The 23114-nt window shown below is 42.3% G+C and overlaps 1 protein-coding gene across 1 annotated transcript in view; it reads left to right on the forward strand.

Moving 5' to 3' along the window:
• The window catches only part of DCC (DCC netrin 1 receptor), a 1302851-nt gene that overhangs the window by 1151204 nt on the left and 128533 nt on the right, over window positions 1–23114 (forward strand). Inside the window, exons 18-20 of the mRNA XM_034401555.3 lie at window positions 4083–4221; window positions 6698–6805; window positions 19776–19970. Of these exons, the coding sequence (XP_034257446.1) occupies window positions 4083–4221; window positions 6698–6805; window positions 19776–19970 (442 nt within the window). The remainder of the gene's footprint in view (window positions 1–4082; window positions 4222–6697; window positions 6806–19775; window positions 19971–23114) is intronic.

A 23114-nucleotide genomic window follows, 5' to 3' on the forward strand; every position in this document is an offset into this window, starting at 1 on the left:
ACATTTTATGATATTAACTGAAGTAGGAGCCTTGGTAGCACAGTGGTCTAAAGCACCCTGTTATTAAGACCAGCTGCCTGCAATTACTGCAGGTTCGAATCTCGCCAGGCTCAAGGTTGACTCAGCCTTCCATCCTTTCTAAGGTAGGTAAATTGAGGACCCAGTTGTGGTGGCAATAAGCTGACTTTGTATAAATATACAAAAGGATGAAGGCTATTGCTTAGCACATTGTAAGCCACCCTGAGTCTCCGGAGAAGGGCGGCATATAATCAATTTTTTTTTAAAAAAAGTAAGGTTTATCTGTGGGCAGTTGTCTTCCTGAAAATGTCCAAAGATTTTAATAGTACGGGTGATATGTAGTATGTAGTCAAAATAACATTCCTTTCTCAGAGAGTCAAGGACGCATTGCCCTGGCACCTGGAGTCGGATGACTGGGAGGTGTCTCCAGTTTGGACTGTGGATGATTGGACCATGTGATGGACATGAGGGTGTTGGGCAGGGACTTGAACTTTCACTTGGGTGAGGAAAACCTGGAAACTTTCAGATTCGGGTTTTTCCAGATGTGCCAATATGACATCTTCAATAAAAAGGAACCTTGAGGAACCTCAAGCCTTGGAGTTTTCTTTCGTTGGGGGTGTTACTTGGAACCCTGACACTAGCATCTTCACCACTATACCAAACTGGCTCTCCAATATAATTGCCTCAATTAGAACCTTCTGCTGATTTTGGGGGAGTTTGAGTCATCTTTGAATCATTGATGATTCCTGGTGACTGTTTGGACTAATGGTGTCTTACACCATTACATCAAACTGCCTTTCTCTAAGTATTCATGCCTAAAATAAATACAAAGTACCGTATTTTTAAGAGTTTAAGATGCTCCGGACTATAAGACGCACCTACCTTTTTTGGTGAGGAAAACAAGAAAAAGAAATCTGCCTCTTCCTCTGCCTCCCAGCAATTTTGTCTCATTGCAGCAACAGCAAATAGCCTGCTTTACTTTCATTTTCGTTTTCGGCATAGCTTGATTAGCACAAGAAAAAAAAATCTCTCCCAGCAATTTACCTCCTTGCAGCAAGCAGCAGAGGCCTGCGCAAAACAGCTAAGAGCAAAACAGCTGAGAGCAAAACAGCTGAGAGTCAGGAGGCTGATCCAATCAACTTGTGCTAATTAGGCTGTGCTGAAGTTGAAAGGAGCTGTTTCTTCTTGCTGCTTGCTGCAAGGAGGTAAACTGCTGGGAGGCAGAGTTCAAAGGATGGGGGCCAGTGGGTGGGCTGGGCTACATTTGGTGTATAAGACACACCTAAATTTTCACCCCCTTTTAGGGGGGGGAAGGTGCATTTTATACTCTGAAAAATACAGTAGATTTCTTCTGAAAATCTGAATTTAGGAAAAGCCAAGTTGTATCACACCAAAGGCTTCTTCATACAATGGTCAATGACCTATGAGAAGCCTACAAGCAGGATATGGAGTCAATAGTCCTTTTTTGGCTGTTGCTTTCCAGGAACAGTTACACTTTGATTCCTAATGGTATAGTAGCTATGGATACTATTGAAGTATTTCATTGGATAGGATAGATAATAAAAATGGTTGTGACTGGTATGGCTTTCAAATTTATCTGAAAATTCATGAGGACATGTGATGTTCTTTTAAAGAAATCTGAGATTTCAGTTTATTTTACATTATCATATTACTTACGATAATCCCTAATCATAAGGGATTTATCAATATCAAAAAGTCTCATAAAATATGACTAGTTCCCGAGTCTGACCTATGCTCACGTATGTTCTGTATGCCAAATTTTGTCCACTTCGATTAACTTAAAAACACTCGTACAAATGTCATGCGTTATGTGTACAATAGCAATAGCTCTTAGACTTATATACCACTTCACAGTGCTTTTAAGAATAAGAATAAGAATAATTTTATTTCTATACCGCCCTTCTCCCGAAGGACTCAGGGCGGTGTACAGCCTATTAAAAGCACAAGACAAACATCAGTTAAAATAATTTAAAATTATTAAATAATTCGGCTCAATTTAAAACCCCAGAAATTTAAAACACCCAATTTAAAATTATTATGTTGATAGCTCGGCCTGGCGGAACAACAGGGTCTTGAGTGCACAGTGAAATACCTGGAGGTCGGAGATCTTACGCACTTCCGGGGGCAGTTCATTCCACAGAGCTGGGGCACCCACAGAGAAGGCCCTCCCCCTGGGTGTCGCCAGCCGACATAACTTGGCCGATGGCACCCTGAGGAGACCCTCTCTGTGGGCGCGAACTGGCCGGTGGGAGGCTATTGGTGGCAGAAGTCGGTCTCGAAGGCACAACCCTCTTTACAACCCTCTCTAGGCGGTTTACAGAATCAGCCTATTGCCCCCGACAATCTGGGTCCTCATTTTACCCACCTCGGAAGGATGGAAGGCTGAGTCAACCTTGAGCTGGTCAGGATTGAACTCCTGGCTGTGGGTGGAATTAGCCTGTGATACTGCATTCTAACCAGCCCTAGTATAATGATTTATTTTCATTTACTTGATTAAATATGTATGAAGGTTGCTCAGACTGGTCTTCTTGAAAAGAGGTTCCAGCAAAGATTTGAAAATGCCTTCATTTAAGTGAATGCCATGGACTGAAATGGTGGCTCCCTAGGTGGCTCAGTGGCTAAGACTCTGTTGATCAGAAAGGTCGGCAGTTTGAATCCCTATTATAGGTCTCCTGCGTGAGCAGGGCGTTGGACTAGATGACCTCCAAGGTCCCTTCCAACTTTGTTACTGTTACTTCAAATCACATTTTACAGGATGCCAAAAAAAAATGCCTGTGCTTTTTCATTGTTGTTCCTTTAAAGAATAGCAATGCATTTTTTTTTACACATTATTGCATTGCTAAAAGTTACTCTTTTTTTAATCTAATCTACTCTCCCAAGTTTGACACCCTTTCAGCTCTTCCAGGAAGCAAAGTGGAAAAAGAAGAACCTGGGATGAAGTACAAGGGTTTTACTGCTACGGAGCGCTGCTCATTTATTTTAAAAGAGACTTTTATTTACTTTCATATCCTTCTCTTGCCTATCTTACCTTGATAGTCTCTATCCTGAAGACAATTCAGAGTAAGGAGAGATGTCAGCCTGATATTTTATAGCAACACGAAACAGAAGAATGGAAAACAGAAGTCGTTAGAAGGGGGCTTTGTTCCTTAGAGAAGGAGGGAGGGAATGGAGGGAGGGAGGGAGGAAGAAAAGAGAAAGGGAAAGAGAGAGGAAGGAAGGAAAGAAAAAAGAAAGAAAGAGAAAGAAAGAGAAGGGAGGGTAGGAGGGAGGGAGGGAGGAAGGAAGGAAGGAAGGGGAAAGGGAAAGGGAAAGAGGGAGGGGGAGGGAGGGAGGAAGGAAGGAAGAAAGAAAAGGAAAGGGAAAGAGGGAGGGAGGGATGAAAAAAAGAGAACGGGAAAGAGGGAGGGAAGGAGGAAGGAAGAAAGAAAAGAGAAAGGGAAAGAGGGAGGGAGGAAGAAAAGAGAAAGAGGAAGAGGAAGGAAGGAAGGAAAAAAGAAAGAAAAAGAAAGAGAAGGGAGGGTAGAAGGAAGGAAGGAAGGAAGGAAGAAAGGGAAAGAGGGAGGATGGGAGGGAAGAAGGAAGAAAAGAGAAAGGGAAAGAGAGGGAAGGAGGGAGGGAGGAAGGAAAGAATGAATAAATAAATAAATGAACTTCCTTCTCCATTATAACTCATAATGACAATTTTGTGACATAGCAGTAAGCCATCTAAGGCTGACAGACTCAGGGCAAAAAAAATAATAATCACTAGGAATTCAACTGGTTCATTCATAACAAAGCCTTGAGTGTTATCCCTGGAGATGACAGAATTGTAGAAGCAGGAGCTCAATCAAGAAGAGGTTGACCACCATGATTAATAGTGATGCCTAATGGTTTCAGACACAAACCATTTTTGAGTTTGGATCAAGTACAATAAATCAAGAACCTCACAGGAATGGAAAGTTATGAGGGAAATGAAAAATGTGGGAGAAATGGTCTCTTTAGTGGCCTCCAGTATGATTGAGCTTTAAAGACACATTTTTTTAAAAAAATTATTTTCTTTCTAGTCAGCAGATACAACAGCCTTGAGCCATACCGTGCCTGGTCTTAAGCCAAATACCATGTATGAGTTCTCTGTCATGGTGACCAAAGGTCGGAGGTCAAGTACATGGAGCATGACAGCTCATGCTACGACATATGAAGCAGGTAGGTCTCTAGAAAGATTCTAATAAGGTTTTTTTTATCCAGATTTGATGCTGAATCTGCTTTTCTGCAATTTCCATCCATTATTTTGTGTCCTGTTTTCTGAGATGAGAAAGAAGTCTTGATTTGCTTTTGCCTCATTATCTTTGTAGGCATTTGAAGAGTGCTAACAGTTGCTTCCTCAGCTGTCTTTATTTTAAAAGTAGACATTTCCAATTCCTTCACATCCTCATTGGGAGGACCTAATTTCTCATCTCCTGGTCATCCTCATTGCTTTGTTTTGTTACCGGATCTACCTCGTCGGAATCCTTTTTAAAGGTGTCCAGATCTTAACACAAATACTCAAGGTGGGACTGAAAAATGAAGGGAGGGAGCATTTTTTGTGATCTGGGCACTTTGATTGATTAACCCTAACACTGCATCAGGGGTGAAATCCAGCAGGTTCTGACAGGTTCTGGAGAACCTGTAACAGAAATTTTGAGCAGTTCGGACAGCCGGTAGTGGAAATTTCGAGTAGTTTGGAGAACCGGCAAATACCACCTCTGGCTGGCCCCAGAGTTTTTTTGGTTTTTTTTTTAAATTTGATTTATATGCCACCCTTCTCCAGAGACTCAGGGTGGCTTACAATGCGCTAAGCAATAGCCTCCATTCTTTTGTATATTTATACAAAGTCAGCTTATTGCCCCCACAACTGGGTCCTCAATTTACCTACCTTAGAAAGGATGGAAGGCTGAGTCAACCTTGAGCCTTGGCGCGATTCGAACCTGCAGTAATTGCAGGCAGCTGGTCTTAATAACAGGGTGCCTTAGACCACTGTACTACCAAGGCTCCAAGAGGGAGGTGGGAATGGAGATTATGCAATATTCTTCCCCCAGGAGTGAGGTGGGAATAGAGATTTTGCAGTATCCTTTCCCTGGAGTGGGGTGGGAATGTAGATTTTGCAGTATCCTTCCCCAGGAGTGAGGTGGGAATGGAGATTTTGCAGTATCCTTCCCCTGGAGTGGGGTGGGAATGGAGATTTTGCAGTATCCTTCCCCTGCCATGCCCACCATGCCACGCCCACAGAACCGGTAGTAAAAAAAAATTGGATTTCACCACTGCACTGCATATATATCTTTTTGCAGCCACTTCACACCAACGAGATATATTTAGTTTGCAATACAATACTGTTCCAAAATCTATCTCACAAGTACCACTCACAGGTACTTTTATCCCTCAGTTATTTGATTTCTCTTTCTGAAGTGAAGAATTGTACATTTTGCTTGATTAAAATTCATTGTATTATTGTCGGCTTATTTTTCTAAGCTAAAGAGAAAAAAATATATATATTAGTGATCTCATTCAGTCATGTCATCTTCAGATCTGATTGGTATTTTCTCCAGCTCTTCATCCTAGTCATTAATAATAATAATAAAAAAATAATACAGATGTGTCCAGGGCATAAGACTGAACTCTGGGATAACAAAGTCATTGGATCTTTTTAGTCCATTGACAAATCTTTCATAAGCACTCTTTAAATGTAAGTTTCAAACCAACTTTGAGATTGTTGTATAATAATACAGATTAAAGAAAAGAAACTGATGATACATTATATATAGGTGTGTCCCACATCCTGCTCAGCATGTCTTGTCTATAAGCAACCAAGCACAGAGATCCTGGGGTTTATATATAAGGTAGTCCTTGAATTACAACCATTCATTTAATTACCGTTCAAAGTTACAACAGTGCTAAACAAAAGTGGTTTACAACCAGTCCTCACCCTTACGACCATCATAGTGTCCCTATGGTCACATGATCAAAGTTGGCCACTTGGTAACTGGCATATTTTTATGGTAACAGCAACCTGGACTCATGTGATCACCTTTGATGATCTTCCCCGAGGATTTCCAACAAATCAATGGGGAAAGCCGGATTCAGTTAATGACTGCATGATTCGCTTAATAACCACAGCAAAATGGGTCATAGAATTGGGTGCAACTCACTTAACAACCGCATCACTTAGTGAAGGAAGTACCAGTCCCAATTGTGGTCATAAATCAAGGACTACCTGTAGGCTAGGACACAAGCTTCCAAAGTTGAGAACATGTTAACAGCTTCTGCACTGTCCTTGCTTAAGAATGTCTTGATTAGCAATAACAGCAGAGGTGGGATTCAGCTGGTTCTGTCCTGTTCGGGTGAACCGGTAGTGGCGATTGTGGGAGGCTCCTCCCACCTGCCCAGATGTAATGCGGGAGCACTGCGCCTGCGCAGAAGGTCAAGCACATGCACAGTGGAGGCGTGTGTGACTGAAGCACACGCATGCACGCTCACATTTGCAAACCAGTAGGGAAGGTAAGTGAATCCCACCTCAGAATAACAGTAAGAATGTTTAGTTTGTACAACACTTCATGGTACGGTAGATTGTATCGTTATTGTATTAATGTGTCATCTTCTGTGGGTTTTTTTCCCCCCCTCTTCTGGGCTTCTGTCTTTCTCTAAGCCCCGACCTCTGCTCCCAAGGATTTGACAGTCATTACCCGTGAAGGGAAGCCCCGGGCTGTAATTGTCAGCTGGCAACCTCCGTTAGAAGCCAATGGGAAAATTACCGGTAAGTGTCTCTTGAGCTCTGTATCTTCTCTCCTTCTCAGCAGGTGACACAGAAAAGTGTGGGATTTAAAAGGTCTGCACCACAACCCCTTACTGGGAACGACCAGGTAAACTCGCTAGGTGAAATTTCGAAAAGGTAAACAAGGAAAAAAAAAAGTTTTTGCCCTCCCCGGCCTCCAGGAGCACTCTGCCTTTTCACAAAACAGGATGGGCCGAGGGTTTGGGAGGCCTGCAGAGTGCTCCTGGGGGTTGGGGAGGGCAAAAACGCCCCCGTTTTTGGCCTCCCAAACCCCCCACGTGTCACGCTTTTGCCCTCCCCAGCCCCCAGGGACACTCTGCAGGCCTCCCAAATCCTCTGCACATCCCATTTTTGTGAAAAATGGGCCTGTTTTTCACAGAAATGAGACGCGCGGAGCAAGGTTTCTGGAGGCCAAAAATGGCTGTATTCAATATGTAAGACGCATCAATATTTCCACCCTCTTTTAGGGGGAAAAAGTGTGACTTATACTCTGAAAAGTACGGTAATCACCCAAGAACCTTAGCCTCCTGTATTTTTAAAAGAGAGCCAGCTGTTTTGAAGGAAAGAGAAATATTTACCTCCCATCATAGAATTACCAGCAAAAACAAACAAACAAACAAACAAACAAACAAATACTCTATAGTGGAATTCATCTGGAATTATTGGAATTATCCTGCCTGAAACTAGAACAAAAAACAGGCACAAAATATTGTCTAATATTTCCCAAAGAAATTTTTAAAATGGGAGGAGAAAAAAAGCTGAGATTTGTAAATAGTTGTACGGGGCAAAAGATCTACTACTACTGAAGTCCCTAGATACTAATGGCAAATTACCTCTTGCCTATTTATTTATTTACAGGAGTTATATGGCTGCCTATTTCGTTTGATAACTTTAGGGGACTTACAGCAATCCATAAAAAAACTTAGTTAAAAACAAAAGTACCCTTCCTGTCAGGCCTAGATATGACCCAGTGAAATTAAGTATTTTATTTGTTTGCACCTAATGGACAGAATCTTGTCAGACTAAAGCTATAACTGTATACCTTAGTACCATATTTTTTGGACACTCCAGAATATAAGACACACATTAGTTTTTGGGGAGGAAAAAAAATCTGCCTCTGCCTACCAGCATCCATCGGTATTCATCTGGCTAGCATCCTTGCAGCAAACAACAAACAGCCAGGTCAGATTCAGCACATTATTGCAGCCTGATTTAGCATGAACAGCTGATTGGCAGTTGGATCGGCCTCCCAGTATACCGCCAATCAGCTGTTCCAGGCTGCTGGGATTGTCACAGCACATTGCTGCCAATTGCCGCCTCCTCACGTCGCATTTTTGGCCTCTGCACATCACATTTTCGGCCTCCACATGCCCCATTTTTGGCCTCCATGTATTGTATTTTTGGCTGGTTCCAGGTGGTGGGGAGCGGTGGCAGCAATAGGCAGAGGCCAAAAACGCAACTTGCAGAGGCCGAAAATGCGACATGCAGAGGCAACGATAGGCAGCAATATGCTGTGGCGATCCCTGCAGCCTGGAACGGATCTAAAACGGGGCATGTAGAGGCCGAAAATATGACATGCAGAGGCCCAAAATGGCTGAAGGGTGGGGGCCAGTGGATGGGCGGGGCTTCGGTAACATTTGGTATATAAGACGCACCACAATTTTCACCCATTTTTAGTGGGTGGGAAAGTTTGTCTTATACTCCAGACGGGATGACTGAGGCAGGTCCTGAGAGTGTTACCTGGGAGGAGTTTGATCCTGTGGCTTCCGAGGACGTGGACAGGATTCTGGGATGGCTGAATGCAACCACATGTTTATTGGACCCGTGTCCCTCCTGGTTGGTGCTGGCTTCCCGGGAGGCTACATGAGGCCGGCTCCAGAGGATTATTAATGCTTCTTTGAGTGAGGGTGTCCTGCTGGCCGCCTTGAAAGAAGCGGTGGTGAGGCCCCTCCTCAAGAAGCCCTCTCTGGATCCGTCTGTTTTGGCTAATTATTGTCCAGTCTCCAACCTTCATTTTATTGTGAAGGTTATTGAGAGTGTGGTGGTGCGGCAGCTTCCACAGTACCTGGGTGAAACTGTCTATCTAGATCTGCTCCAGTCTGGCTTCAGGCCTGGGCTCAGCACGGAAACGGCATTGATCGTGTTGGTGGATGATCTCTGGAGGGCTTGGGATAGGGGTTGCTCCTCTATCCTGGTCCTGTTAGATCTCTCAGCGGCTTTTGATACCATCGACCATGGTATCATGTGCTGGTTGGAGGGGTGGGGGGTGGGGGGCACCGTTTTGCAGTGGTTCTCCTCCTATCTCTCTGACCGGTCGCAATCGGTGTTGGCAGAGGGGCAGCAGTCGACCCCGAGGTGCCTTGTTTGTGGGGTGCTGCAAGGGTCGGTCCTCTCGCCTCTTCTGTTCAACATTTATGTAAAGCCACTGGGTGAGATCATCCGTGGCTTCGGGGTGGAGTTCCATCAGTACGCTGATGACACCCAGCTGTACATCTCCACCCCAGGCCACCTCAACGATGCCCTTGAAGTGATGTCCTGGTGCCTAGAGGCCGTGTGGGTCTGGATGGGGAGAAACAGGCTCTGACTCAACCCTTCCAAGACCGAGTGGCTGTGGCTTCCGGCATCCTGATATAGCCAGCTGGTGCCATCGCTGGTTATTGGGGGCGAGTCATTGGCCCCCACGGAGAGGGCTCTGGGCATCCTCCTAGATGCACGGCTATCTTTAGAAGAGCATATGACGGCTGTGGCCAGAGGGGCTTTTTATCAGGTTTGCCTGATACGCCAGTTGCGTCCCTTTCTGGATTGGGACTCCCTACGCACAGTCACTCAGGCACTCGTCACTTCCCACCTGGACTAGTGCAGTGCTCTCTACATGGGGCTCCCCTTGGGGTGCACCCGGAGGCTCCAACTGGTCCAGAATGCGGCAGCGCGGGGGATTATGGGAGCGACAGGGCGCTCCCATGTGACACCTCTCCTGCACGAGCTGCACTGGCTCCTGGTGGTCTTCCGGGTGCGCTTCAAGGTGGTGACCACCTTTAAAGCACTCCATGGCTTAGTGCTGGGATATCCATGAGACTGCCTTCTGCCGCCAATAGCCTCCCACCGGCCAGTACGCTCGCACAGAGAGGGCCTCCTCAGGGTGCCGTCGGCCAGACAATGTTGGCTGGCGACCCCCAGGGGGACAGCCTTCTTTGTGGCGGCACCTGCCTTCTGAAACGACCTACCCCCAGAGATACGTACGATACCAGACCTCCGGACTTTTCGTCGGGCCCTTAAAACTCACTTATTTCATCTAGCCGGGCTGGCTTGATCCCATCCTTTCGGTTTTAATTTGTAATTGATTTTAATTGGACTGTTTTAAATTGTGGGCCGAAATCATTCAATATCTTTTAAACTGTTTTTAAATTTTGTATGTTATGTTTTACCTTGGCTGTTCACCGCCCTGAGTCCTGCTGGAGAAGGGCGGTATAAAAATCAAATAAATAAAAATAAATAAATAAATAAATACTCCGAAAAGAACGGTAGGATGTGGCTAATCTAAACTTCTTTATCTTCCCCACGTCCATTTTAGGACAGTCTCTTAATCTGGGCCATTCTCTGGGAAAACTCTGTGTTGCCAAACTCTGCCCCTCCTGCATGTGTAAATTCCATCACACTTCCCCCACCCCACCTCCAGTTGCTTAGATCAAACATCCTTACAGTTTAATCTCCATCCTAGCCCAATGTTTGGAGGAAGAGCCGATGTAGGAGATGAACAGGCTGAGCTTGAGGGAGGGGTCAAGTGCATCATCAGTCACTAAGTCTCTTCATGCCCACAAGAGATCTAAGTCCATCCCTCCTTGAATTCTGTTGACTCTTATCTACTTCCAATTTGCTTTGACTGGTAGTAGTTCAGATTCCTGTGTCAGCATGCAATAAATCCATGTTCAGTTGAACTGCCTTGGTTTGTGATTTCCTGTGCTTGACAGCCCTCCAAAAGGCTAAGGGTAGAGATCCCACCAATCTCAGGTGGGAGGCTGTTCCAATTGATTTATTTTTGGATTGATTAAGGGCTGCAATCTCCATAAATCTGCACATCCATTGCAACAAAAGTGCATGTGGTATTGTTGTGCAATTCAGGAAGAATAAATAAGGAAAAAAGCCACGTCTTTCATACGAACTGTTAATTCTCAGCACTTTAATACAGAACATCTAGCAGTATCCTCATTAATGTAGAATATACTCAACTCTAATTTTATAGAGCTCTAGGTTTTCAGAACTCACTGATTCTCCTCACATTTACTTTAAGTCTAAAAGTTCTCTCTGTTTCCTATTTTAAGTCTCACCAATCCTGTCTACCAACGTAGTGTGCATCTGTTTTTTTTTTCCAAAAATGGACATTTCATACATCTGAAATTTTATTTCATTAATGATAGGTTTCAAAAACTTATTTGATGTTTCAGCGCTCACCACTTTCTATACTACTTATCATTTAGATCTGATTCAAGTTCACTGTAGAACAAGTTTTCAACTTCTTGCAAAGCCATAATTAACAAGCACGGGGCTGTTACATATTTAGAACACCATGTTCTTAAAAATAAACCTTAGGCAGCAGAATCTGGGGGTTAAATGCTTCCAAGTCTCATTTAAATAATTTCTTATTTAGTGCTAGCAATGAGTTGAGTCATCTTTCTTTGGGATCTACTGAGCCAGCAATATGGGGTGATCTATTCATAGTTAGACGGCCCTGCTTTTTAAGTTTGTGACAGATGGTGCAGAAAATAGATAGAAGAAATAACAAGCTGATCATCACACATGGCAGGTGGTTGCATTCAAGTTTGGATTCATGATATTTCATTTAGTTTAGTTACCTTCAGTCCAGTTCTCTGGTAAAGGCTGAGATGGATCCCAAAAGCTAAACCAAGCTTATTACATCAGTAAGGTAAAGGTAAAGGTTCCCCTCACACATATGTGCTAATCATTCCCAACTCTAGGGGGTGGTGCTCATCTCCGTTTTAAAGCCGAAGAACCAGCGCTATCTGAAGACGTCTCTGTGGTCATGTGGCTGGCATGACTAAACACCAAAGACCAGTGGTGGGATTCAAATAATTTAACAACCGGTTCTCTGCCCTAATGATTTCTTCCAACAACCAGTTCACCAAACTGTTCAGAAAGTTAACAACCGGTTCTCCCGAACTGGTGCGAACTGGCTGAATCCCATCACTGCCAAAGGCACATGGAACGCTGTTACCTTCCCACTAAAGATGGTCCCTATTTTTCTACTTGCATTTTTTATGTGCTTTCGAACTGCTAGGTTGGCAGAAACTGGGACAAGTAACGGGAGCTCACCTGGTTATGCGGCACTAGGGATTCGAACCGCTGAACTGCCGACCTTTCGCTCGACAAGCTCAGTGTCTTAGCCACTGAACTACCGTGTCCCTATCCTTACATCGGTAGTTTTACAATAAAAGATTAGACAAACTGAATGCAAAGTAAAAGGTCTTTGCCCTCTAGTGAAATATTTATTTTATCCCATCTTTATTATTTTGATATATAACTTAAGGTGGCTAACATACCCAATATTCCTTCCTCCTATTTTTCTCAGCAACTGTGAGATGAGTTGGGCTGAGAGAGAGTGACTGGCCCAATGTCACCCAGACAGCTTTCATGCCTAAGGCAGAACTAGAACTCACAGTCTCCTGGTTTGTAGCCTGGTGCCTTAACCATTAAACCAAACTGGCTCTCTATTTTTAACACTAGAAGTTTCTTTAGGAAGAGAGTGTTCGAGGTACCTTTGATATTGCCAAAAAGGCATTAAGAGTTAACCTAATCTTGCGTAGCTTCATCTGTGGCAATATTGAACTCCTAACTAGAGCATACAAAACATTTGCTAGACCAATTCTCAAATACAGCTCATCTGTCTGGAACCCACACTGCATATCGGACATTAATACAATTGAGAGAGTCCAAAGGTATTTCACGAGAAGAGTCCTCCACTCCTTTGCTCGCAACAGAATACCTTATGCCACCAGGCTTGAAATTTTGGGCTTAGACAATTTAGAACTACGCCGTCTTCGGTCTGACCTAAGTGTAGTACACAAAATTATCTGCTACAATGTCCTACCTGTCAATGACTACTTCCGCTTCAGCTGCAATAATATACAAGCATACAATAGATACAAACTTAAGGTAAACCGCTCCAAACTCGATTGCAGAAAATACAACTTCAGCAACAGAGTGGTCAATGCCTGGAATGCACTACCTGACTCTGTGGTTTCTTCCCCAAATCCCCAAAACTTTAACCTTAGACTGTTTACTGTTGACCTCACCCCATTCCTAAGAGGTCTTTAAGGGATGCATAAGTGCACCAACAGGCCTACCGTCCCTGTCCTAATGTTCCCTTTTTATTCATATCTATTTCATGTATTCATAAAATCTTATCTTATATATGCTTGACAAATGAATAAATAAATAAAAATCTTAACTCAAGGCAAGTTGAGCAGGAACTTGATCTGAAATGGAAATGGACATACACCATCAGTTCAAAACAGCATAATAGGCTTTACGTTCCTAAATCAGTTCACGATGTAGCTTTTTCACTCTCTGGGCTAACTATATTTTATTGAATTCAGAGCTGACCTTCAGCAATCATACAGAAACATACCATTGATATCCATTGAAGTTGACTTCGATTATGGAATCTCAGGGTCAGGACCCCTTTTTGAAGGAGAAGCTCTTTAAATGACTTTCAGCCAGTAGTTTTCTCTCAATGCAACCTATTACACCAGATTACTACAGAAATGAGGCAGGACCTTTATGTATTTCATTTTTTTTAAACCCCTAGAGAAAAGCGGGTTGCAATAATAATTGCAATCAAATAATGCTTGTTAAGAAATTCAGGAGAATTCTGTGGCACGCAAGAGACAGCATCACCTGTAGCCATTTGGGGCAATATATTACCTCAGCTGCTCTTGTTTTTGTTTTTACACGGAAGGAGGTTTTGCAAGAAATGCTAGTAATTAATTCCATGCAAACATAACAAGAGTTGAGGACAGCAAGTCCTTTATTTTTTTGCTGGAAGAAAAAATGATACACTGTAAAATAATATAACCACTTAGAGCAAAGGTCCATAGATAGTGTTAGACTCAGTAGCAATTAGGGACAGCTCATAATAAGCATTGTTTGGCCAATAACATAAAACATAATATAGATAATGACAGGGTGCCCAGATAGACATATGATAATATAATTTATTGGTGGATGTTTTAACTGGGTAATAAGAAACTAAAGCACAGATCATCTCAAACCCCTTAATACTGACTGACAAAGGACTGGATTTAATGAATGGTATACAATGACTGATGTTAGTGCGAAAATATTGCTATTAAAAACTATGCCTAATTAAGATATCCATTAGGAGCTGGTCATGTTAATTTGCTATGAAAAATAGAATGAGGCTTTTAAAAAGAAAGGAAAAAAGGGCTAATAGTGTAGTTAAATGATCCCTGTAGACTATGAATAAGCAGCAATCCTATTTCATGAGAAATACTTTGCAACTTATAAAACTGTCCACATTTATAAGCACACAAATAAAAAACAAAGCAGTTATTTGTCAGTGAGAAACTTCCTTTAAACTTTTATTAATACAACCTCAAGAACTTGCTAATTTTAACTTCTAGACATATGGAAAGTTTGAACAATTCTTACAAGTTGAAATGGTCAAACTCTTCATTCCTGTCTTATTATGTCTTATTAGTGCCGCATAACGGGGTGAGCTCCCGTTACTTGTCCCAGCTTCTGCCAACCTAGCAGTTCAAAAGCACGTAAAAAATGCAAGTAGAAAAATAGGGACCACCTTTGGTGGGAAGGTAACAGCGTTCCGTGCGCCTTTGGCATTTAGTCATGCTGGCCACATGGACACGGAGACATCTTCGGACAGTGCTGGCTCTTTGGCTTTGAAACGGAGATGAGCACCACCCCCTAGAGTCAGGAACGACTAGCATATATGTGCGAGGGGAACCTTTACCTTTACCTTTAAAGACTACAGTAATAGTTAGATGAAGGCCTTCCTGATCCATACAGTCCTGGATCCTTCCTAATTTATACCTAATTCATTCTTCTTTTACTTTGGATCTTTTAAAGGTGTTACAGTTCATACTGTTGTCGATGAATTTTCAGGCCATGTACTGTATACAAGAACATCCATTTATTGCAATAACTTTATTAGTAATGATGTTGCTGTGGTTTGGCTTAATTGTGCATCAAGGTTTTCCTACACATCCAAGTGGTCAACCTTGATGGTATATGAGAAAGACCTTGGGAGACTGAACAAAGAGATGCTGCCAAGGAATCAGTCAGGTAAGAGGCAGCATAGACCACAACTTGATAGTGGGTGAGGCAAGAGGTTCAAAAGAGGTCCTCCCTAGGCTATAAGGAGACAGCAGTGAGTGACTGCACTTTTAGACTTGCAAGATCCCTTGCAAGATAGAAATCACAACCAGATGAACTAATTGTACTTTATTGTAAAGTTTCATTGACAGAATCTTGCAAGTCTGAAAGGACAGTCCTCTCCCCCACCCCATCTCCCTTACAGCCCAGGATGTAGAGAGGTTATCTTCTGCATCTGGCCCTACCCACTATCCAGTTGCAGGCTATGCTGTCTCTTATCTGATCCAGAAAGTCTGTAGAGATTCTCAGTCATCCAGGTCATGGTTGTCCCAAAGGTGCTTTTTTTCCCCCCAGGAGGCAACTGGACTTTCTTGTTTTTTCTTTTGAAGACATTTCACTTCTCATCCAAGAAGCTTCTTCAACTCTGTCAGGATAGTGGGGAATGGAAAGATTTATATTCCTTGCAGACAGCTGAATTCATTTGCATTCTTTTTAGAGAGTCATTGAGGCCATTTGGAGGTTCATCTCTGTCCTTGGGGTCACCTGAGTAGTTCTCCTGGTTTCTGTAGTCTGCCATTTTACCTCTGGAAATCCATTCCTACTCCCATCCCATTCAAAGGGAGCTCTTATCTGATCATTCCCTTGGCAGCATCTCTTTGCCCAGTCTCCCAAGGTCTTATCTACATACCTGTCACGTTGAGGCTTAGGACCTCGCACAGCACCTCGGAATTTGGGGAAGCTGGTAGTATTGTTAAAGTTAGATTCGGGTTAATGTCAAGGTTCCAAGTAACACCCCTAACAAAAGAAGACTCTGAGGCTGGAGTTTCCTCAAAGTTCCATTTTATTAGAGATGTCATATTGGCACATCTGGGAAAACCCGAATTTGAAAGCTTCCAGGTTTTCCCCACCCAAAGAAAAGTTCAAGTCCCTGCCCAGCACCCACATGTCCATCACATGGTCCAATCAAGCACCATTCAAAAGTGGAGATGCCTCCCAGTCACCTCATCGCAGCTGCCGGGCACTGTGGTCTTGATTCTCTGAGAAAAGAGTGTTATTTTGTATAGAGGGGGATTGTACTCTATACTCTATACCAGTGGTGGGTTCCTCCCGGTTCGGCCCGGTTCAGTCTGGTTCAGCCGAGCTGGTAGCGGTGACGATATGATGTCACCGAACCGGTTCTCCCCCCCGGCCCTCCCAACCCATGTTATTCTTATCTTTTATTTGGTCCCACCCCCAATCTATTGCTGCCTCCTGAGTCCCAGCTGATGACTCGAGGGAAAAAAACTGTTTAAACTCTTGCCGCGGGGCTTCAAAGGGCCGTCCTACAGCTGATCAGTGTTAAAAGCAAACAAATGAGTTGGGTCGTAAGTGCGAGGACTGGTCGTAAGTGCGAGGACCTTCCAGAAATGACTCTGACCAGCTAGCCACGCCCACCTAGTCACATGACCTCCAAGCCTCACCCACAAAATAAGCCACGCCCACAGAACCGGTAGTAAAAAAATTTAGAACCCACCCCTGCTCTATACAATCCCCCCTCCCATTTTCCCACAGTAGAAAATGTGGCAGGCTTGTAGGCCCAACTGTAAAAGATGGCTTCCAGATCTGACAATATCATTACATCATTCATCTTTTTCATCCTTTTGAAGCTGGAAGAGCTATTAGTTGCAGTTGCAGTACCCAATACTGCCAATATCAGTTAAGGCTGATATTAGATAATGATTGTCATGCTATTATCATTCACACACATTTGTTTACAGATTCAGACTTACCTTAAGTATAAGTATATGCAAAGTAAAAACGATATGCTGTACTGCTACAAGAAGTATCATACTAAGTCTGACAAACTTATGCAGGCTATTATTCTTTGAAATGCTTTCTGACTGAGGGTACAATTTTATATATGCTTGCTAAAATGTAAGCAGGATGCCAGGCAACCCTTCCCTATTGACTCGCCACATCCAGCTGCCCAAATCTTCTCATTTCACAGCTGACTGGAACGGTTAGAAGCTGAAAACAAGGGAACCATAAGATAAAATGTGGGAGTATTTCAGTTCCTTATGAATGGCTAACTTCCTTGCAGGGTTTATCACAAAAAGGAGACATGTACACTCAAGCAACTTGCCAAGAGAATTACTTAGCAGGAAATTCATGTGCGTTTTTGTATACAAAGGGAGGGTCCTTAGGTCTTCATAAATGCTGGCATCTGTGCATTGTTCCACATGAACAATCCATATCAAAGACAATGATTACCTTTCTAATAGAATTTGGCCATCCATCTACCTTAACCTGACGGGCGGCAAATGAAATAGAAAAATACTTGTGGATGTGTTGGATTTTTAGGTGCTCATTGAAGTTTTTATGCATAACACGAGGCCTTCTCCTGACCTACTTAATTTGTTATGTTGTGTAAGACAAAGATATGGTAGTTTGAAAGCTATGGGTCACATTCTTTGTAGCTTTCAGCCAATTTTTACAACCCACACAGTCCTAAATTCAAGTCATCAAAATTTGACAGCCAAACATATGTGATAGGATGGAATAGGAAGATAAAAGGAAAAAAAGAAGAGAAAGGAAGGAGAAAGGAAAGAGAGGAGAGGGGAAGGGAAAGGAGAGGAAGGGAAGGGAAGGGAATGGAAGGGAAGGGAAGGGAAGGGAAGGGAAGGGAAGGGAAGGGAAGGGAAGGGAAGGGAAGGGAAGGGAAAGAAGATAAAAGGGGAAAGGAAAGGAAAGGAAAGGAAAGGAAAGGAAAGGAAAGGAAAGGAAAGGAAAGGAAAGGAAAGGAAAGGAAAGGAAAGGAAAGGAAGAAGTAATTTTTTTTTATTTTTGATTTATATGCCGCCCTTCTCTGGAGACTCAGGGCGGCTTACAATGCGCTAAGCAATAGCCTTCATTCTTTTGTATATTTATACAAAGTCAGCTTATTTCCCCCACAACTGGGTCCTCAATTTACCTACCTTAGAAAGGATGGAAGGCTGAGTCAACCTTGAGCCTTGGCGAGATTCAAACCTGCAGTAATTGCAGGCATCTGGTCTTAATAACCAGCTTAATAACAGGGTGCCTTAGACCACTGTACTACCAAGGCTCTAATTGATGAGGAAGGGAAGGAAAATGTGAGTTTAGGTCCCTCATATTTCTACTGGACATAACAGAATTAATTTACCTTAATGCTGACTCAACTAACCTACAGAAAAACCTCCACTTCCCACAACCCTTGGATAGTTCTCCTAAATGTGTGATCTTTAGTTGCAAAAATATTGCTTTTTTGGGACTGATGGATTGGAGCACTCATGCAAAAGAGGACACTGTGCTTGTCTCATACAAGGAACTTCTGGGGCGTTGTCTGCCTATGACAACTTTCAGTTCAATTACTTCTACATTCATCTAAGGAGCTTTATTAATCAGAAAATAAGATGTGAAGTGCTGCAATACTTATTATTTTATTGATTTTGGATTCAATCTCTCAAGGGTACTTTGGAGTTCAAATGTAACACCCTAAAGCAGCTGTACTATCTCAAAAAAAGGATTTGTTCTCCTGTAAGTTCCATTGCACTTTTTGGACACTGAGTCCTGAGCAGTCTAGATAGATGATGGATGGACGGATGAATATAACTAAAATTGCATGATCTAGATCTATGCATTTAACATTCAGATTCTAATTCTCCAAGCAGGAGTTAACATAGTTCAATTTGCAGCCCAAGAGTAGCATGTATAGACTTGAGGAGTTTCAGTGAATTAAATTTGAATAATATATCTTAAGCAGTTTGGTTTAGTGCCGTGATGGCGAATCTATGGCACGCAAAGCCATGTCACCCGGCATGCGTGGCCTTGCCTGTTTGTCTTCTGGGTTTCTGGCACACATGACCACGCTACAATCAGCTGTCCATGCATATAGCAGTGCCGAAAACCAGTGTGTGCATGCGCACTGGCCAGCTGATTGTCAGGTGCATGTGCGCCCAGAACCCGGAAGTTTGGCTTTTCTGGAGCGTAATCCATTTGCGTGTGCGACAATGCCAAAAAACGGCCTGTCCATGCACGCTGGCCAGCTGATCATTGGGCACGCATGCGTGCTAGAACCCAGAAGTTCGGCTTTTCCAGAGCATGGCCCTGTCGAGCGTGCACATGTGATGTTTCTGTGTGACCTTTTCGGCACTCGGTGCCAACAAGGTTTGCCATCACTGATTTAGTGGCTAAAGCTACTAGGCACGGACCAGGGACACCACGAATTCTAGTCCTGTTTTAGGCATAAAAACAGATGGTGACTTTAGGCCAGTCCTACTCTCTGGTCCCTAGAATATAGGCAGTGGCAAACCACTTAAAGAACCAACTGTTGCTAAGTCCATATAGTTGCCAGAAGTTAAATCGGACTCCAAGACACCAACTCCAAAAAAAATACCCTTTAAGATACACTTGTAAAAGAATACTAATGGTAAGTTGATTTATAACACTGTTGAAATTGGAAAGAAAAATTCACACTATTGAGACTGGGTTAGATCTGTACTCTGTACAGGCCTTGACATTTCTACTTTAATAAATGCAAAGATGTGTGTAAATAGAGAAGAATGGCATGTCCTTCTATATTTTACAGCTTACATTCTGTTCTACACTTTGGAAAAGAACTCCCCCATTGATGATTGGATCATGGAGACCATCAGTGGAGACCGACTTACGCATCAAATTATGGAGCTGAATCTGGATACAGTATATTACTTCAGAATACAAGCTCGAAATGCCAAAGGAGTGGGGCCTCTCTCTGACCCTATTCTCTTCCGGACTCTTAAAGGTTTGGGCCTGCTCTTTATTTGTGCTGACATTATTGAAAAAGCTTAGGAGACAGTAAAATATTACTCATGTTTCCATGTTGACATTAGAAGGGCCCAAACCAGGCCCTGTGAGATTCTATTGGTAAAATTGTGAAATAGTTTGGTATAGTTAATTATAACCAGATAAAATCAATGAATAATAGTATTATACATACAGTATATCAGTTTATATATATATACCATTTTTGGTGTGTGTGTGTATGAATGAATAATTGAAGATGTATTTTGCAAACAAGACTGGGCAAAATATGGAGTAAAATCAATAGGTAAAGGTAAAGGTTCCCCTTGCACATATGTGCTAGTCATTCCCGACTCTAGGGGGCAGTGCTCATCTCTGTTTCAAAGCCGAAGAGCCAGCGCTGTCCAAAGACGTCTCCGTGGTCATGTGGCCAGCATGACTAAATGCCAAAGGCACACAGCGCTGTTACCTTCCCACCAAAGGTGGTCCCTATTTTTCTAGTTGCATTTTTTTTACATGCTTTCGAATTGCTAGGTTGGCAGAAGCTGGGACAAGTAACAGGAGCTCAGCCCGTTACGCGGCACTAGGGATTTGAACTGCTGAACTGCCGACCTTTTAATCGACAAGCTCAACGTCTTAGCCACTGAGCCATCGCGTCCCTGTATGTTGACATTAGAAGGGCCCAAACCAGGCCTTGTGACATTCTACTGGTAAAATTGTGAAATATCTTAGTATAGTTGATTATAACCAGATAAAATCAATGAATAATAGTATTATACATACAGCATATCAGTCTATATATATATACCACTTTTGGAGTGTGTGTATGAATGAATAACTGAAGAAGTATTTCGCAAACAAGATTGGGCAAAATATGGAGTAAAAATCAATAGTGCCTATTTAAATCACTTAAAATTTGCAGATGATATTGTTCTCTACTCACAACACCCAGAACAGCTACAAAAATCAGCTTAAAAATAAACCTGAAAGAGAGCCAGGTTATGTTTAATAAATTTGCTAAAGAAAGAAATATACTGTAGATAGATAGATAGATAGATAGATAGATAGATAGATAGATAGATAGATAGATAGATAGATAGATAGATAGATAGATAGATCCAGAACTAGTCATAGTAGACCACTACAGATACCTTGGCCAATGGATCTCAATGGAAGATGATACAATAAAGGAAATTGAACAGTGTGTAAAATGTGGTTGGCAGGCATTTGGCAAGCTAAGAATAATTTTCAAGAACGATCTCCCCCTTTGCCTGAAGAGAAAAGTTTTCAATCAGTGTATGCTACCTACTCTAACATATGCCGGTGAAAAATGGATGCTAAACTCACAATCAATACAAAAGCTACGAGTGGCGCAGAGAGCCATGGAAAGATACATGCTCAGCATTACAAGACATGGTACAATGACCTGCACATGGATTCAAGAACAAATGAAGGCATATGATATCAAGAGAGTAAAAGAATTGCAATGGAAACGGGCTGGTCACATAGCAAGAAGAATTGATGGCAGGTGGACCAAGGCAGTCATAGAATAGATCCCACTTGATAAAAAGCATCCACAAAAGAGACCTAAAACAAGATGGATTGATGGCATCAACAAGTATTGTGTATTATATATATACACACAAAAAAACAATCAGTGGTATATATATATACTGATATATGTATAATGTACTGACACTATTGCTCAGTCATGGCTTGGAAGAATGAAGTGGTTGTGTGTTCCATTAAAACCATGGAGGAATAAATGAATAGTGTTGTTCCAGCTTTACTGCTGTTTTTGACCCAGGCTTAGCTCATTTGTTGTGATTCAATTTTTCAGGGTAGAGGAGATCCTTTTTTTGTCTGGAATATGGAAAAATTAATATGTTCAGTTGAATTGTTTCATTGCTCCACCAAAATTTAATAACATTATATTATACAAGATTTTTTTTTGTTCTCTACAAAAATAATAATAATAATAATATGTCCTGTGTGCTGACTATACTGTACATCTTTAGGGCAATATTTTATCTATAGATATTAATTTAAAAGAGCAGGGGTCTCCAATCTTGGCAACTTTAAGACTTGTGGACTTTAACTCCCAGAATTCCTCAGCCAGCTTTGCAAGTCTTAAAGTTGGAGACCCCTGCAATAGAGCCTAAAGTTTCTTGAATACATTTCAGGAATCCTTCTTTTAGAAGATAAATAATATGGAGACAGGTCCTACCAGTAAAATGGATTTGAACCATAGCTCATTTTTGTGGCATGCATATATACTGAGGAGAAGTAGTTAAAACACCAGGCTAGGAACCAGAAGATTGTAAGTTTTAGTCCCATCTTAGACACAAAGCCAGTTGAGTGACCTTGGGCCAGCCACATCCTCTCAGCCCTAGGAAGTAAGCAATGGCAAACAACTTCTGAAATCTTGCTAAGAGATCTTCAGGGACTTAACAAGGTAGCCTTCAAGAATTGGACATGATTTAATGGAAAATCTCTCTCTCTCTCTCTCTCTCTCTCTCTCTCTCTCTCTCTCTCTCTCTCTCTCTCTCTCTCTCTCTCTCTTTCTCTCTCTCTCTCTCCCTCCCTCCCTCTCCCTCTCCCTCTCCCTCCCCCTCTCTCTCTCCTCCCCCTCCCCTCTCTCTCTTAGAAACAATCTCATCCCTAAATGTCTCAAAGCATTAAAGAGTTAATCAACTCTAAATCTTTACATCTAAATTGTAGTAAAAGATCAGCAAAGTCTACAAAATTCAGGTTCTGAACCATCGATCTCAATCTTTCTTCTCTCTCTAGTTGAGTTAAAGACAAGGAAAGACATCCTTCTAGCATGATTTCAGCTGAGTTAGAAAACTGTCCCAGCTGGGAGAAGGGTGGAAAATCAGAATAAAATATTCACAGGGAACAAAAGAGCTAGTGATGAAGTTGGATCCTTTTAGAGAGCTGACTGATGGGTTGATCTGAGAGTGCTAATATATTCTGAGTCTTATTTGGTTCTTGCTGTATTGTGTTTTGCTGGGTAGATGTGCATTCCTGCCATGAAGATTAGCTGCTGGTGTAAAGCTGCAATACATATTCTCCCTTTCTCTTCGTCTTTGGTGAATTCCTTGACTTTGTTTTACATAATAAAAACATTTATTTTCTTCTGCAA

Source organism: Pantherophis guttatus, chromosome 2 (genome assembly GCF_059756535.1).
Source record: "Pantherophis guttatus breed Tessera chromosome 2, ASM5975653v1, whole genome shotgun sequence".
Taxonomy (NCBI): domain Eukaryota; kingdom Metazoa; phylum Chordata; class Lepidosauria; order Squamata; family Colubridae; genus Pantherophis; species Pantherophis guttatus.